This window comes from Varanus komodoensis, unplaced genomic scaffold (genome assembly GCF_004798865.1).
Source record: "Varanus komodoensis strain SLA01 unplaced genomic scaffold, ASM479886v1 scaffold13_3, whole genome shotgun sequence".
In the NCBI taxonomy this organism is placed as follows: Eukaryota; Metazoa; Chordata; class Lepidosauria; order Squamata; family Varanidae; genus Varanus; species Varanus komodoensis.
Genome location: NW_025335409.1, coordinates 17,709,984 through 17,729,006, shown reverse-complemented (window position 1 = coordinate 17,729,006; position 19,023 = coordinate 17,709,984). Strand labels below are relative to the sequence as shown.

Below are 19,023 nucleotides of genomic sequence, written 5' to 3'. Positions count from 1 at the left end.
AAATATTTTTCTCAGCCAACGGAAAGAGTGATTATAACAGCCCCAAAAGAAGACATGCATCATAAAACAAGAAGAAAAGCAACAGCTGATATGTATAGATGCTAAGTTAGGAATTATTCCAGCTCTATTAAAAGTGCAGTGTATCTTGCTGTTGTGTGGAAGATAGAGATCTGGTGAATCTGCCTGTTCAGTCTGCTGATCTGGTGCTAAATGTGGATTGGCAGCAGTTCTAGTGGTTATCATCAAACTGCCATTGGACAGGACAGTCCTTCAAACAGAAGCAGCAGTAGGCTGAAACCAAGAGAAGCCCTAATCTCTCTTGCATGCCCAGTATTGGGTACCAAAATGCAAATTCAGAACTCAATTGAACATGAACACTGGTAAGAAGAGTACAGTTTTGGCTGGCTACTGCAAACCTTTTAGATATGCAAAATAAGCATACTACTGTTTTCTTTTTTCTATTAGTTTTGCTGATTTAAAAAAAACACTAGGTAACTTAAATTGGTTTACTCCTCTTCTCCAAATGATGTTTCGTTAGTTCACTTGCAAGTGGATTATATTATTTCCAATGAGCTGTTCATACAGAGTAACTCATACCCTGGAGTGTTAAGCAAAATGACAACTGTGGATGAGATCTGAGTAGCTCTGAGGCACCACTTAGCCACCAGTCATTATTCAGGGGCAGTTCAAAGTGCAGCCACTTTGCACGTGTGTATGATTGCAGGTTCTGGTGAAGCCTTAAAGGTTACCCAGTTCAGAGCCACTACCTTAGTCTGTTTGAAGGGCTATGAAAAGTGAGTAGAGGTGGTGTAGTTTTACATGCTGCTTTTGTAAGGTAATGGAGATTATGCATTAATCCATATGGATAGGGATGCACACTGTAATTTGTTTAGGACTTTGTTCAAGCCCCATCAAAATGTCGGGGAGGTCTGCAGGTCCTTGTTCAGCTTCCATGCATTTTAAAGGAGAGTGTGTGACAAAATGTTACCTCACTATGAGTGGACAGGTGGAGCAGAGAGAGATGTAAAAGAGATTATTAAACTGTCCCAAAACTAATGGTACAGTCTAGAAAAGTTTTAAATGAATAAATAAAAGGACTTGCATTAGCTGCAGATAAACTGAGCTGGAGACACTTGGCCAGACAAGTAGAGGTATTCACGACTCTTCTTCCTAAGGTTACAGAGCTTGCCTACTACTCCCTTTGGCTTAGCCTTGGATTTGTGTCTAGGATTTAAACTGAAAGCAAAGATGCCACTCAAAAAAGATACGAAGATGAAGAACAACAGCCCATATCGTGTGACAGTTTAGCACCCCAGACCAAATCAGTCACCCTCTCCCATATTTTCCAGCAGTGCCTCTAATCATTGATGCAGTTCTGAGTCAAGCTGAAGAGAGCTTGGCCATCAATAGTGGGCACTTGGGGTACCACAGCTGTGGTTGCTGCTGTCACTGCAGCTGCTGCACATCTGGCAGTGATACACCTGACATCTTTTTTTGTGCTGTTCATGCACAATCCATCCACAGGCTAAGAGTATGCTCTTTCAGTGGACCACTGAAAACATTCATCAGCTTCTCATTGTTTGCTGACAAGAAGACAATATACTTCTTGATATTTGTGTAATTTCCCTGCTTCTTCAAGGTCTTTCATTGCTGGTAGCTCCTTGCACTGCACATAGCTGAGGGTTGTGTATTAATTCACTCTAGTGTCAACATGCATGACTCTCATTTGGATCAGGACCAGGGGACACAGGAACTGAAGGATTCACTCTCCCTCTTTGCCCAAAATTCACACACCTGCAGGGGCAGGTTAAAAAAATAATAAAACTGCCACTGACTGATGCAGCTGGAGACAGTTTTATCCCTCACCTCCACCAAAAGAGAGCTTTATGGGGAAATGGTGGGAGGAAGGCTTAATTCTCCCACCTCAAGGCATGGTGGTTCTAATCTAGATCATAAACAAAAAACTAACCTTCAGCTACATGCTGTGCATTTAAATGTAATGTCTTATTTTGCTCCAAGTCGAGTCTGCAAGAGAATGTTTATGGCTGCAACTGAAGCTGTATCAAAAATCATTTGTTGTTTGCTTGTTTTTCATTTATACCCCACTTTTTCCTTCCAAGGTGGCTTACATAATTCTCCTCTTCCTCTCAATCTTATCTTCAAACAACAACCCTGTGTTTGTGACTGAACCAAAGTCCCCCAGTTAATTCCATGGTGGAATGGGGACTCGAACTTGGATCTCCTAAGTTCTACACTTTTAACCACTGCACTACAGTGGATCTAAAGTTACACACAGGATTACATTGTTAGCACATGAAGTGACCTAGGCCAAGAGAAAGACCTGAAGCACAGCAGTTTAGCCGAACTTCATTGGCTTCAGTAAATGTAGGAGAACTTCAAAGGAGAAGGATGACCCCTACATCAGAGGGCCTTGTCGTCCATTACAGCTTTTCTTTTGAGCTTCATAGGAGTTAGCCACGGTGCTCAACCCCACCCCCAAAATAGCAGTTCTGTTTCCTTTCTTGGTCTCTTTCCCTTAATAACATGCTTCCAATTCCTCTTTGTCTTCCATTAAAGAAGATTAAAAATCCCCCAATAAGCTAAAAGCCAAGCCGAGGAAAGAAAGCATTATGTTAATGTAAGCTACACGAGAAAGTCGCATGCAAAGCTGGACTCTTGACTTGGTGACTACATGCCATAGTTTTTGTATGATACTGACTGACCTGCCATCATACTTATTCTTGTTTGAATATTAAAGCAAAAAGCCAGTCCCAGAGGTAAAACAAAATTTCTTTATACACCACCAGCCTTCTCAGATAGAGTTTTTTCTCCCTTTTGTTTTGAATAAATATACTTTTTAAAAAGTAGGATGCAAGTTATAGCAGCAATGTATACAGCTGTGTTACAAATACAAATGACTCTGAGTGACTATCACTAATAGGTGGAACTGCCGGATGTAGGATAGCAAGGCAGTCTATTTTTTCACACTCCCTTCATAAGTATGAAGGTTGGACAAAACTTCTTTCCTTTCCTCAATGGCTACAGAAGAGAAAAGCTTTCTGAAATGCCTTTTATTGCTTGAGGAATGGCTGGAGCTCAATCTCACCATCAACCTATTATTCGCTTACTGAATTCCTGTGCCATCATCATGTCTTAGTGATTGGCACTGTGTATGAACAAAAGTTAATTTTGTTATTGCTTTACTACAGTCAATTGTTTTTGCCTTGGGCATGATCAAAGTCTTCACAACAGAGCCAAGAAACAGAGCCAAGGACTCCAATGAATATGTACCCATGGCCTAGAAGGTGTTGTAACAGGAATTATAGAACTTATTTTGAGCCTCCTTCCACCCAAGGGCCAAACTGAATTCTTCATATGTTAGTTCCGAGCTCTTACCGCTAGCAATGAAGCCTTAGCAGAGGCAGTTCAACATCACAAAATGGGGATGGAAGAGCACCTGAGCTGGGAAACCATCAAATGATTGGTCAATAGGGAAAGGGGGTAAGGCAAGGGGAAGGGGAAGGGGGATGGCTATCTGGGGAAATGTAGAAGTCTGGATTGGGACCTCGCTGGGCCAGACTGGCCCTTGGGCCTAAAATGCAACACACTGTTCTATAATCAGTTCAAAAATAAGTTCTGATAACCATTACAACTGTGTGAGGGGAACAGCAGGGCTCCAGTTCCCACTATCATGTTCCTATTCATGGCATCCCCACACCATCTATTGGGATGGAAGGAGTCTGCTCTGCATGCGTAGGATCCTTGTGTGAAGTAGAATTCTGTGAAACTTATATCGAAGGACCAGTGAATTGGACAGTCTTCTGCAGAGCTTCTGCTCCATGTCATATCAATGTGTGAAGGAAGTCAGTTCTGCAAGGGTGAAGGATGCAGCCTTTTCAGGGAAACTCAGCAATTTGTGGGATGACTTCCTAAGGGAATTCCACTGTAACACTTCCTAAAGTATCTTCTCCTGGCTAATGAAGACATCTTTGTCAGGGTGTTTTGGCACTAATAGGTGCATTTGTTATTTGCTGGCATTGCTCTTACTGTTTTAGCCTCCGGGTATTTAAAATGTGTACACTTTGAATTTAATATGTTTGTATGTTGCTTTGCTCCATTTTTTTTTTAGGAAAGATGATGATATTCCTTACACTGAAATTACAAGTTATATGGCCAGGCTGATTTTCAAACCAGAACATCCTTTGATTTTCCAACTCCAACCTCTACTGTAAAGGGTCCTCAATGGCAGTTTGAGGAGGGAGTGTGAAGAGTAGCTGAAGGTGGGATTGCAGAGGAATAGTAGCATTAAAGGGGAGGTTTAAGTACTCTTCCTGTCACCTTTTCCTTTCACCAGCAAATCACCCAGTCCTGATCCTAATATAGTGGAAAAGATGTGAAATTGCATTTAGAAATATAACTTGGCCTCATATCATATAGTTCTAGGCACAGTTACAAAGACAGAACCTACAGCAATTTTAGAAATATTGGATTCAATCTTAAGATTCAGTTCCCTTAATAAAACCTTTATTCACAATGCCAAAATGAGTCTTTCACACATTTCCTGTCCTTCATGCATTGAGTCAAGCTTAAAAGTCTTGGAGTCTTGCATCACTGCACTTCTCCAGAAATTCAAATCCAAAGTTTAATGCCGTCATCCTTGTAATGATGGGAAATTCCCAGCTTGTACATCCATCAACAAAAATTATGGATAGTTATTGCTGTGCAGATTTAAGCCTGTCTTAACTTGCCAAGAGATTCAGTTAAATATAAGGACATTTCAATGCTTTCCAGGCAGGTTTTAAAATAAGGAAACAGGAACTCAGATAACTATCATGAAAGGAAAGAGGCAGGTAACTATAGATAAAACCCTCCACCACAAATTCATTTTACATAACACTACATACCTATTAAAAGAGAAGCAGTTAGCAGCTTGGGGTCATAGGGACTTTTCCCTCTACCATTTTCAAAATGTGAATCTTCCAACTTAAAAATATTGTCCTGTTGAGAAAGGAAGAAGAAAGAAACAATGCAATGAGAGCCCAATATACAAAGTAGTAATCTATGAAAGAATAGCAGGCAGCTTACTACACAGTACTACAACCAAGTTCAATGTAATGTCTATGTTTCTTTAGATTAGACTCTATTCCTACTTGAAGAACCTTTGCAAGTAGATCTCAAAAGGTTATCTTTCTTGCAGTGACTTCACAAGACACTGATCTCCTACAAATGATTATTTCCTTTTACAGTCGTTATCCGGTATCAACAACCTTGTGTGCACGGTTGCACTAATCCACCTATATGCTTTAAAGTTATGGGATGTAAAGTGCAGAAATGACAAACATGGAATGGTTGGGAGGAGGAAATGTAGGCCAGCTCTCACAAAAGAGCAGTTGTCTGAGTGTGTGGGTATGGGAAAACAAATGCACACGCACACACGCATACACACGCACCAAGGTTAATGAGCGCAGGCTGTGCATGATTTGAGATTGCTTAGATTGACATTTAAATGCCAGGGATTTGTGTTTTTCTTTCATTCTGTTTATCCATGTCATTAGTGGAACAGTAGGACTCACTTACACAGGCACCTCAAAGGGGCAAGCTGGGTTGGAGGGGAACAAACAAGATCATGGCTACCATGGGCATCCGACTGGCAGAGAACTGGTGAGAACCAGCTCTCTCACTTTCCAAAATTCATTCCCACCCCCTGAAAATTACTTTCTGAGGCCACTCAATGGGGCTGTGAAAGTGAGGTGGGGTGCTTAGTTGTTAATTTCTGTGCTAGTTGTTAATTTCCTATCAATTTCCTATTAGTACATTTACTGTCATCCCATGCAAGTGGCTAAGAAATTCCTGAGTATGTATGTGCATCTCTGACATCACATCCCATACTTGTCTATGCAGAAATTTAATAGACTTCGCTTGCAGATAAAAGGATACACAGGATTGCAGACTAACATTTTCAATAAAAACTAATATAGTATTCTTATTCCAATACTTCATGACATTAATAGAAAATGGCACATGTTCTGAACTTGAACTTAAAGCTTATCTTCTTTAAGATTCATTTGTTGCCAATGAAAATAGTTATCTGATCTCAGTTTTAAGGGACTCTGATAAAAAGCTGGTATCAGAATATCGAAAACCAGAAAGGTTCTACTATGTGATTGTTTATATATATACATCAGCCTGTTCTGGTTCATGCTCAGGTCTAGGAAGTGTGAATTTGATAAGTCCACACAGCAATGTGAAATAAACACTTTTCTCTCACATCTTCATGTGTGGCCCCTTTAGCTCTACATATCTCTCAATCTTCATTCCAGGATTTGGGGGGAAACATGCTCAGTGATCCCTTGGGTGCACAGATTTACAGGCACAGTTCTTTGAATCCAGGCCAATTTTAATTTTTGGGCCATCTATGGGACCAAAGGAGGTTGAGGCAGAGTTGATGAATGAGGTCCCTGAGCCAGAGGCAGGCTATCTCAACAATTAACATACTCGAAACATTTTGTTATTTTGATACATTATTGTTGTTTTAAAAATTAGAATTGGCAGATCAGACAAGGACAAAATGTTTACATTTTCCAAGTTAAGTTAAATGATAGTTAAGAAATAAATTGATCTTTAAAATGCCAAAGCATCTCATGCTTCTTCCAATGTGATCCAGCAGAAGTGGAATGATCAAAAACCTGCATGAATGTCATGTTATCCTTGACTGATTAGTAAGAACGTCAAAGATGCCCTCTCCTCCAAATTCCAGAAATAAGATACCATCAAGGATATTGAACAATTCTCAGAGGACATTGAGAATTGGAATCTCTACGTGTAGCAACATTCAGGCTTGTCATGTATAATATATCACCCATATTGCTGTCTGGCTTGCATACGGTGACCTCTGGCAAAGAATAAATGCTATGCAGTGCAATAAGGCTTTGTCCTTTCTAGGCAAGTTATTAAGTAGACTGCATATGCAAGCAATAAGACACACAGTTCTAAAATCAATTCAGTTGAACATTTACTTTATGTTTGTGCTTTAATCTCATCCCTGTATTTTTCATGGTACATTTGGATGACAAATTGTTGATTATAATTGCTTTAGCAGAAATGTTGTTCCTATGTTAATGACTTACTGGTGTATACACTATACTGCAACATCTCAATAGTTTCCCATTCTTAATTTTACAATTCGAGATCACTCTATTTCTATTTTCCCTTTTGGATTTCCTGTGTACTATTAACTTATGGGGAAAAGAAAGAGAGGTCTCATGCATCATAGGAAATAACAGCAGTACTAGCTTCTCAGTGCCAGGTTTTTATGAAATATTGGATTTTAGGGGTATAAAGGCTGTAACTCTCTCCTCAGCCACGGTCTTGTCCCACTGCAAATATATATGTTTCCAAGGATGGAAATTTCATCCAAAAGTGTTCATGTGGCAGAAAAATGGGGAAGGGAGTTTGTAAAATTAATCTGTAGTTAGAATTCCACTATAAATAAAGTCATTGTTGTTTGAGTTAAGACCGCAAGCTTAAACATCATGCAACTGAACTGAACTAGACTTTTTGAGGCAACAGAAAGAGGCCCCTGTTTCTGCTTAGATTCTTAGTTGGAAAAGAGTGGCAGAGCTGTGTGTCATCAGCGCATGGGTGACATCAGATCCCAGACCTCTCGATGGCATCTCCAGAAGCTTCCTATGGATCTTGAAGAGCAGAGGGATAAAATAGAGCCCAGTGGCACAATGGCAATGAAGTGAAACAGGGTCATCCAGCACTCCTTTCTGGTACCAACTACTGAGGAAGAGTCATGCTCACTGCAACACCATGTCTTTAAAGTTAAGGCTAAACTGTTGGGACAGAATAATACAATGACCAATGGTGTCAAACCCTGATGAACGATCCAGAAGAATCATGTAAGTAGGCTGACCAAGACAGCTTCCAGCCCAAATCTAGATCAGATTCCAAACTGGAATGAACCCACATAAACCTCAAAAACTACCTGGAGTCCAGAGACCATCACTAGTCAAGTCTACTAGCTGACCTGAGGCATTTAGAACTTGTCTTTGAATCAATAATAAAGTTACAGTGGACAGGCTACACACTAGAGATGCCTGTGACATTCACTGACTTTTGTAAATCACCCCACCCACTCTTCAGCAAATGCAAGTTTTTGTGTAAAGCCCATAAGCAGGTCATCCTGCCCCAATGCAGAAAGTAATATAGAACAAACATGACTAGTAGCCATGGATGGTCTTATCTTTTCTAAGTGCATCAGTCCCAGGACATTCAGCTGAATAATTATTTAACTATTCAAGTAAATGTTGTATGCTTGTGCATGTGTCTAGAAACATAGAAATGGAGCGAGTCAGAAGGGGTCTCCCGGGCCATCTAGTCTGACCTCCGGCTCCAGCCGGCTCCGCTCACGACATGCCCACCATGTGCATGTCCAGCCTATCTTTGAACACCCTCACCGATGGGGCCTCAACCACCTCCCCTGGAAGCCCATTCCACACCCTCAGGGTCCTAACTGTCAGGAAATGCTTCCTGGCATCTAAATGGCCCCTTGGCTCCCTGAGCTTTGCTCTGTTGGAGAGCGTCCTGCCTTCCTCTGCAGGGGAGAACAGGTCTATACCCATCTCCATGTGACATCCCCTCACATACCTGTATGTCGCCAACAGATCCCCTCTGAGTCTCCTCTTTTCCAGGCTGAAGAGACCCAGTTCCCTCATTCTTGCCTCATACCCCATCCCCTGCAAACCGGGCACCAACCTTGTGGCCCTACACTGCACTGACTCTAACCTGGCTATATCCTTTCTGTAATTAGGGGCCCAAAACTGGGCACAATACTCCAGTTGCGGGCACACCAGAGTCATATAGAATGGTAGTAATACCTCTCTCAATCTAGAAGCCGCATTTCTGGCTATGCAACCAAGCGTGGCGTTCACCCTCTTGACCACCACATCACACTGCTGATTCATGTTTAGCCTTCAGTTAAAAAGTGCCCTGAGGTCCCTTTCACAAGTGCTGCTCTTCAGCCACTTGTCCCCTAACCTGTACTTATGACAGCTATTCCTATGCCCCAAGTGCAAGACCTTGCACTTATCCACATTGAACGCCATCCTGTTGTCTCCTGCCCACTTCCATAGTCTGTCCAGATCCTTTTGGATCTGGAGTACCTGCTCCTCAGTTGTGGCCACTGCCCCAGTTTTAGTATCGTCTGTGAATTTGATCAGCAGACTGTTCACCCTTTCTTCCGTGTCATTGATGAAAAGATTAAACAGGATCGGCCCCAGGACAGAGCCCTGGGAGATCCTGCTTGTCACTGGCTGCTATCCTGACGATTCCCCACTAATGGTTACCCTCTGCCTTCGGTCAGTCAACCATGCCCTAATCCACCGGACAGTGCTTTGGTGTATCCCAAAACTCCTCAGTTTCTCCACCAGGATATCATGGGGCACTTTGTCAAAGGCCTTGCTGAAATCCAAGTAAACCACATCCACTGCATCCCCTCCATCTAGCCATCACAAAGCCTTGTCATGAAGACAATGTTCTTATTGTCTAAGAACAATAAAACCAAGCAAAAGCCATACTTTATTACAGAGGTAGGCAACAATGTGACCTTTAGATATCTTGCACTAGAACTCCCATAATCCCTTACCTGATATTTAATATGCCCAAACATCTGGAGGACAGCAGGTTGCCTTAAGGCTTCTGCCTTATTAGCTGCTACAGACATTATGGCAGAGCTTTTCTAAGGAGAAGCTCTCCCTCCTGGTGAGAGCCAGAGTCCTTCTTTTAAGATGCCACTTGCCCCATGCCATGTTTAGGTGGCGTGAAAAATAATTTTGTTCAATGACAACAAAGTCTGCTGGTTCAATGCCAAATTCAATGTTATTCCATTAATTAGCTTCAATTGATTAGTCAACCAAATGTTGCATTCTTTTTATCTACAATGCAAACTCATGACATAGATGGCCATGCATATTTGCATCATGTTGTTTTGAAGTACAGGGTAGGAATGTAGATACACCTATGATATGAGCCAAACTCATTGCTCAGTTACTGAGGTAGCCCTTCCACAATCTGGAGAGAGTATGCTCCTAATAGCCTTATGACCTTCCACCTTTGCTCCTGTCTTTGATTAATAGTTTGAGGTGATAACAGGTAATGATCCATTAAGTTTCATTACAAGATAACCTATCATACTTTCCTGCATCCAAGCCATGGCAACATGATCTTGTGGCTAATGTAATACATGAGCTAAGGTGATCAAAAGTGTGGGAAATGCCAATTCAATTAACTTAATGGCCATAAGATGTTAAAACATCATAAATTTGGGTTCATGGGTTGCTCCACCTGTAGAGCAAAGTGGCGGAAATGTGCAACCACTGGGGCTAGAAGATTTTTATGAACAAAGTAATTCTGCCAGCTCCAAGAGGAGTCCTCAAGACACCGAAAAGTGTCCAAGTAGCTTATGAGTCATAAGACCTTCCTGACTATCGTAAAAACATTTGTCACTTTTGATACCCATTTGTATCAAATATCCTTGGTGCTGCTGCTTTTCTTCTGTAATAGCAGCTATTAATTATGAACACAATTATGTGTCAAGACAAATTTAACAAATGTTACTATATTGTAAATGGGCAGCAGCAAGAAGCTAATTAAAACAGATCGGCCTAATGATTGATCTGCTGCCATCCTAGGAGGTCTTTTACAAACAGGAATGCCTGATGAAATAGATTAGCAACATCACTAATGGTGAATATGAGGACTGTCTGTGATATTACCGAAGTTCAGTAGAAGGTAAATCATTTGCCCAGCATCACCTTCAGCAACCCTAATTACTAGGTCCATTTACTTTTGCATAGTTTTGTCTCACAGGCTGGAGTTCTATAATGTGGGCTCTTAGGGAAAACAAGCCTCGGCAGTTGTACATTCAGTGTCTTGGGCAGGAGTCTTCATTATAATGTGCTACTATATTCAGGATTCTGACTTACGTGGGAACAGGTTCACACATCCACATTCATCACTTGATCAATGAAACATCAGGTGTTGACTTCTAAGCACTGCCTCTTGCCTAACTTCCAGTCCTTCCTGTACTCATCCTAACACAAAAGACCTTATGCAATTATACTTGATTTAGCTTTATTTTCAGAATCTATTTTACACACCAAATTATCAAATTTGAATTTTGCTGGCAGGCTGGCCTTCAGATCCTACCTTTGAAGCAGGAAGCACTCTGGAAATGCTGTGTGAGTTGTGTGTTTATTTCCCTCCTTTGCAGTAATATAAAACAGCTTCCCTTTTGGTTTTGTTTTGTTTTTTTAATAAAGGGAACTAATATCCCCCACCTACTAATAAATGGTATTGATGAAGAGTAAAATTACCTATGAAAAGATTAATTCCATTGTGTGCTTGGAGACATGTGTTCCAGTAGACATAATTATACTGTCTCTCCCTGACAAGTTACAATTACTCCACTGAACAGGGAAGCCTATAAGGTTTTTTGTTCCTCCTGTCCTTTAGCATTTTTTTAAAAAATCAAGAATGTATACATTTCTCCCCTCTGAGCAACACAAATGTTGCTTATATAGAAACAGATGTAGTTCAGTGCATTCTGTTCAGCATGATTGAAAAAATATATATTTTAAAGACGGCTTCCTGATGCAGAGGTCACCTGAATTTTCATTATACAATATGAATGGAACATTAAGACTGATGAGGGTTACTCCCCGCCCCACAAAGGCATACAAACATCAGAAGTGGTGCATGGGTTCACTCCATTATTATTATTCTGCACTTCTGCAGTAATTTGGGTTCCACCCTGCTTATCTTTCAGCACACAAGGTGCATTTTGAAAGCTTGAGAACAGATTTTACATGAGGAACACACTTTTTTTTTTTGAGAAGTACACCATCAAATATAAAATTTCACTTCTCAGAAAGTAAAAACATTTTGTTGCCATTCTTATGAGAGTGCACCCATGTAGTCCAAAAATAAGCAAGCAAAGAGACAAATAAGTAAGGGAACTATCTTATGGCCTCCAGATGTTTTCCAGTGGTGGTGGTGGAATAGGATTATTTGGAGTCCCATCTTTGAGGTCCTGGGATCTTGGAATGGAGACTCTGAAGACTGAGCCCTTGTCTTGCCCCCATAGCCCAGAAAGAACTGTACCAGCTTTTTACCCAGACAGTAAGGAAAAGGGAGCATGTTGGGGGGGGGGGTTGTGGGGGGGAGGCTAAGGACATGAATTTATATTAATTTCTAATGGTACATCAGCATCCCCTAGCCTAGTGCTTAATCTAGTGCCTTGAGAAGACTGTGGGATGTGATATCCTTCTATAAGTACCTCAAAGGCTGTTACAAAGAGGAAGGTCAAGATCCCTTCTCGCTCATCCCAGAGTGAAGGAAACGGAATAATCAACTCAAGTTTCAGCAAACCAGATTCAGGTTAGACAACAGGAAAAGTATCCTGTTAGAGCAATACAACAGTTGCCTAGAGAGGTTTTGGGCTCTCCCAGACTAGAGACATTAAAAAAACTAACTGGACAGTCATCTGAGTGCAATGGTGTAAACTGGTGTCCTGCAACTGCAGGGATGGCCTTCTTGGATTCTTCCAACTCTGCCCTTCTATGGTTCTGTGATTTGAGAAAGTAAAAAATTAGCAAGAGATTTGTGTCCACCCCTCCACCCCCCACCCCTTTTTTAAAAAAGTTCTTTGTCACTCTTTGGAAGCTAGCATTTGCACTGAGAGAAAATCTTCCTTATTTTTTTTTTTAACCAGTGCAAATCGCAGTTTCAGAAGATTTTTCAGGAACACAGCAGGGGAGGAAAGGGTTAAAGTCAGTCTCTGCCCACCCTGCAACCAATGTTGTTGTATTTTTATTTAGGAAAAAACTCACATTATCAGCAAAGGTGGGATTAACTCACTTCTACTTTTGCTGTTAGATGCAAACATTTAGTTCATTATGTTCATTATGAAACATAAGTGCTTTAATTTTCAAATAATTCAAGGCTGCCACAGGACAAATGTAATCATCTATTTTTAATATCACATTTATTCATATGCATAACATTTAAAATAAGCAAAATATGGCAGAGAGAATGAAAAAAGTCCCAAGACTTCCATTCTGCATCTCAACCAGACACTAAAGAGATACTCTGGGAGGAAAGAAAGGCTATGGAAATGTTGGATTTCATTAAACAAGAATATGCTCCTTCTCTGAAGAAGATGATTGGATTATTCTTATACAGCTGGCTTAGCCCCTATGCTCTTTTGCTGCTCTTTTCTCTGTAAAATTCAGCATAAACACTTTAAAGATACCAATCCAACTCCAGTTCATTGTACATGTTCTACTGAAGCCCATGGGATTAGTAAACTGAGACTATCTTAAAACCCAGTTATGTCAATGTGATGTCAACCTAACACAACCCACCAAATGATTAATGTATGCTTAAAGACTTCTGGATGGCAACCTAAAATACTGTAAATATCTCTCTGGCGTGGTTCTGTTTCACTGATAATAGAACCATTCCCATTCTGGTCCTATTTTTATTTATGGAAGCATTTTTACTCTTCTTTTCAGCCAAAATGCTCTTAGTGCTGTTTACATGTGAACAGTACAAAAACAAAAAAACCCAGCCCCTGCCTGTATGTTTACAGTCTAAAAGATATGACACTAAAAGAAAAAAGGACAGGGAGAGATGAGAAAGCAAACATACCCAGGGAAGGTTTATTTTAAAGCTATGATTTATTAAAGTTATCTATTAACATCAAAAGCAATGTTTCATAGTGGTTAGAGTGCTGAACTAGGAGTCTGAAGATCTGAGTTCTAGTCCCCACTTGCCATGAAACTCACTGGGTGACATTGGACCAGTCATGGACTCTCAATCTAACCTCCCCAAAGACTTGTTGTGAGGATAAACTTGTTGTGAGGAGGAGGAAGAAGAGTTATGCAAGCACTCTTTCTGGAAAAGGGTGGGGTATACATATATCCTCTACCAAAAAATAACATTAGCCTCACAATTGGCAGAGGAATGGTACAGATATGCATGCAACCTGTTTATAGCTAACTGATGTCAGTGGGAGTTGAGAGGTTCATGTGCAACACTGCAGCCTAACCCTGGACGCCAGGCCATTACTTTAGGTTTACGTGGGCCCAAAGGTGTGTGCACACCCTATTCTTGACCTTTCCCTTGGAACAGAAGGTCACCCATGCCGCAACACAGACTACTCGGCCACATAGTCTGAGAAGTGCTCTCTGAGAAATCTAAGTCTAAGCCTGCCTTAGGCACATGGAACCAGACTCCTTAGAACCTGGACTAAGTGTGGGTCCATCCTCTTTCAATAGTCTCTTCCCTGTCCTTCGTTTCACATTAGTGGAATTTTGCATCAGGCCTTCCTTTGCTCATTTGCAGATACTATTTATTTTGGATCAAGGCAGAATGTCTAGCAAGGGCCAGTTGCTCTCCATCATCACCAATTTAGGGAGGTTGAACTTATCAGCGGGTCCTTCCCTAATGTATATTGATGTCATTGTTCCTCTGTTCCCTGTCAACATTGGAACCATAATTAATAACAAGGGAGGAAGAGTTTAAGGGTTCTTATTCCTTGCAAGGTATGTTGTGAGAGCATCTCGCTGAAACATGTGCTTTAAATTGGGTTCATGCAGAGATGGTGAGGCCAGGATAAGCATGCTTGATGAACTCTGGTTGCCTGCTGTCTCCCACCCTGTGCTTCCTTCTCTCTCTCTCTCTCTCTCTCTCTCTCTCTCTCTCTCTCTCTCTCTCAGAGAGAGCTATGAAAATATGATGACTCCAGAAATGCTATTGGTGCCACAGAGTATACAAATCCATTTCTTTAACAGGAGATCAAGCATCATTTGTAATGCCTGCTGCAGAATCCCACTCAACCAATGCAAAAAGCAATGAAGGGGGTGGGGAGAGAGAGAATCGGATGGCAGTTTAAACAATAGAAAGTGGAGAACTGATTCTCTTTCACATTTTAAAAATCAAAGTGTGCCCTTAAGAACGAAAACTAGCCAAGACTGCAGTTAATGCAGACCAGACAGCATTCTACTAATAGCATACACAAGGGAGCAATGTGACCACTTCCATGTTCAGCTGTTTCCAATAGAGTCCTCTCCCTTGATCTGATGCATCTATGCCCACTCAGGTACAGGACAGGAAAGCCTTTAAATATTGCAGCCAGAAAGAACCCGCTTTCGGGCACACTTAGGTGTATGGTGAGTATGAGAAAAGGTCAGACTTTTGGCACACCAGTCTAATGCACATGATGTTGAGTTCAGCTTTTGGCATACAACTGCTAAGTCATGCTTAGGGCAGTATGTGAGTGTGCAAATCGCAGAGAAGGCTCACATGAAAGAACATGCACAATCTGCATTAACATTTGGATCACAGTGGGGGGGTCTTCCTGTGGTCGCCATGCTCAGAAGTTGTGGTTCAAACAATATCCTGCTCTTTAAGTTTTGGGATTCATTAGCTTTGATTTTTAACCTGCAGCCAATTCTTCTAATTTGTTGCTTGAGGTACAATAGGATATCATCACAATCAGTGGTAGCATCACAATTTTGTATGGCTGTGTGACCCCCACCCCACCCCACCCTACTGTTCACCTATGGCTTCCTATGGGATGAGGACTAGAGAATATCACCCAGAGGAGTACTTCTGTGTGGATTCATGATTTCTTCCACCCTCATTTCCCTGGTCACATGCCTCAGTTGCCCCTTCCTGTAGTCACACGTGCTGGCTTTTGGACATTCAAAGACAATTCACCTCCTCTGTCCACCTTGGCTTTTTCTCCAGTAAGCCAACCTCAGCACGACTGGTCAGATTGGCCACAGCCTCCACTGGTTGTGAGTGCTTGAGTCTCATCTTCTGGCCCTGGCCTGAGCTCCAGAGCATTAGGTATCGAGCACTGGCCCTGGTGGTAACACTGGATACATGCCAGAATGCAGAGCTCCAAAATATTTTGAAGCAAACCTGAGGACATTTGGCTCCTAAGCTATTGGTACCATAGCCTGCCCCAGCCCGTGAGGGTTGCAAACCTAAAACAACTTTGATAGCCAAAGCTTTAGTTATAATAAAATGGGGTGTGGGTACTTCTGCGCAACATAGTGACCATCTTTATACCAGGCTAACCACCAAGAATATTGCTTGATGAGGGGGTAGAAAATTTTGTGTAAGAGACCCTTAGCACACCTCCTTGAACTGAAATCCACCCCATACACAGGAGAGATTTAGCACCTCCTGGGGAAGTTTGGAAGCGAGCAGAAACTTTCATTAATGGAAGGAGGCAGAGCACTCTAACTCCAACCCTAACCTTTATGGGAGCTCTGCTAACCCATGCCCTTGCAGATATAAATATTCCCTCTTGTTTTGGATTGCCCTGAAAGTGCTATATCAGAGCAAGTGCTGTTTGCTCAAAGGAATTGGTGGGATGCAAAAGGAACAGCAGGGGCGTAACTGCCCTGTTTAATTCTATCCTTGTAGGAGCTCCAACTCATTCAACAGAGCCTCAAATAACGTTGCACAGCATGGAACAAGTGTTCTCTATAGCATCCAACTTTTGTTTGGTGTCGTGGATCCTAATCTTTAAACCAGAAGGCTGAACAGCTGGATTCTTGCTGCACTGTGTTTTGATACTTTGAGATGAGATGAGATCTCATTCCTCTATTCTGTTTTAGCAACTGACTCTGATATCAGTGGGAAGAACCATAGCATCAAAGCTACAGGTGAAGGTTGAGGCAGGCGATAATTTAAATAAAAACATTCAAATATTCTTGGTAAGAAAAGTGGGAATAAGCAACTTGCATTCTCGTTCAATAATTCAGTGCATTCTGTTTATCTATGGGCATATTGAACCTAAGCAATGTCCTATAGGCACTGGCCACCTTGCTTAGTATTGTCTGCTCTGGCATGCACTTTGTGGCTTATAGTCCTTCCCAGATGTTAAAATACGTCTTATGATTTGAGCAAATGCAGAAGCACTCATGAAATGCCAGGTGTGCTTCCTTCTGATTGCCTAATGCCATAATTTTTTCCTTCATGCAATATGGCTGCCTGTCTTTATAATAAATTAAAAACAATTGGCAAATCATTCACTGTCTAATCTGAGGTTTTTCTGGGAGAACAAAATTAATAGCATTTGTCACTTTTTAATTGCTGAGAGGACAGTTTACTATTTAGGAACCCCACCCCACCCCTTCAAAAGGAAACTACTAGATTTCTTTATAAGAAATCACATTTAATTTCTCATTAGCTCATAGCTGTTCACACGTGCTACCTAAATATGCCAGCACACTGTTTGATGGCCCTTGTGCTTGATGTTCTTTTGCTATTGTATAACCAAGGCTGAAGGCAGACTCAAAGCTACTTGAAGTGGTTCTCTTATTGCCATTGCCTGCACATCATTATTCCTCTTTAAAAAAAAAATCTCTTGTGTTCATGAACATTATGTCAAATTCAGCATAAGTGCTGTTCATATGCTTTTTATTTTTCCCTTAAGAAATTCAGAACCACGGATGCAAGCCCTGTTAGCATCTTCTTTGCCTGCACTTCTCCTACCTTTTAAATGTAGTCAAGTTTAAAACTGTTGTGCTGCTGGGCTGGTTGATTGAAAGGGTCGCCGGTTCAAATCTGCACAACAGGGTGAGTTCCCGTTGCTTCATCCCAGCTCCTGCCAACCTTGCAGTTTGAAAGCATGCAAATGCAAGTAGATAAAAAGGTACCACTTTGGTGGGAAGGTAACAGTGTTCCATGAACCTCAATGTTTAGTCATGCTGGTCATATGACCATGGAAAGTGTCTGCGGACAAATGCTGGCTCCCTCTGCTAGGAAATGGAGATGAGCACCGTCCCCTAGGGTCAGGCATGATGGGACTTTAATGTCAAGGGAACCTTTACCTTTTATAGTAAGGACTTTCTTTTTCATTGAAAACAAATTCCAAAGCAGATTCCAATAGACTTATTCACACAAAGGGGAAATTGAAGGAGTAATGGGCAAATATCTAATATTAGTCAATACACTGAAGTCTTTACCACTGTGGGATCTGGGAGCGGGGGGATATTACTTGGGTTTCCTTAGAGTCATTTGTTGAATAAGGGTATTCTCAGACAAAAGCAAGAGTACATAAATGCTTTAAATCTCTATGGTCTTGCCTTCCTGACACCATTCAGACATCTGTTTAACAGTATTTATTATGTCTGACACTTCTTGATATATACAGAACTTATAAAAATCACATAAGTGCCTAACTGATTACTCAAGGTCAGCCAAATAATGTTTTTGGAATGAGGTAACCAATACCATGATATAAGAATGCTTTTTGTATTCTGTTGGCCAAAATTTGGCTTCAATGCTATTTAAATTCCTTACTGTTCAATTCTATCATTCATTGTAATACTGACCTTAAGACTGGCAAAAGTGCTACATGACACTCACATACACATGATACCATTTCATACTGCAGCACTTAAAATATGAGTGTTAACTACTAATCTCTTCCAGAAAACACTGCAAGGAATGTGCACAATCCACATCACATCTCATGTCCTGTTCTGATTATCATGTCTGAGTTTTTTAGTACTTCACAAAAGTGGTACTAAACTGATATCCCTTGTGGACATGATTTAATGCCCCTCATCCGAGTCAGAGTCCCCAAACACACGTTTTTGTGTCCATAGGAAGCAAGAGTTGTCTTAAAGAGAAACCTAAACATGTTACAAGAGCAAATGCCTTACTGAAGAAATAATATTTATTTATTTGGGTATTCTTACCTGTCCAATACATTGCAGGTCTCTGGACAGCTTACAAGTCAATATCCAATAAATACATATAAACCCAAATAATACAAGATAATCCACAACTGAGCCTAAAACATAGTTAAAATATTAAACATTAAAATTATGGAAAAATAAAAAGGTCTTGACCTGGCACCATAGTCGGGGCACCACTGCAGAGAAGGCCCTCCTCCGAGTATGTTCTTCCTAACCTCCTTCAGGGAGGGTTCCT

The 19,023-nt window shown here is 41.1% G+C and overlaps 1 protein-coding gene across 1 annotated transcript in view; it reads right to left on the bottom strand.

The window, feature by feature from the left end:
- The window catches only part of SEMA3A (semaphorin 3A), a 220,649-nt gene that overhangs the window by 74,279 nt on the left and 127,347 nt on the right, over nucleotides 1-19,023 (bottom strand). The window contains exon 5 of the mRNA XM_044423275.1: nucleotides 4,905-4,998. Coding sequence (XP_044279210.1) covers nucleotides 4,905-4,998 — 94 coding nt within the window. The remainder of the gene's footprint in view (nucleotides 1-4,904; nucleotides 4,999-19,023) is intronic.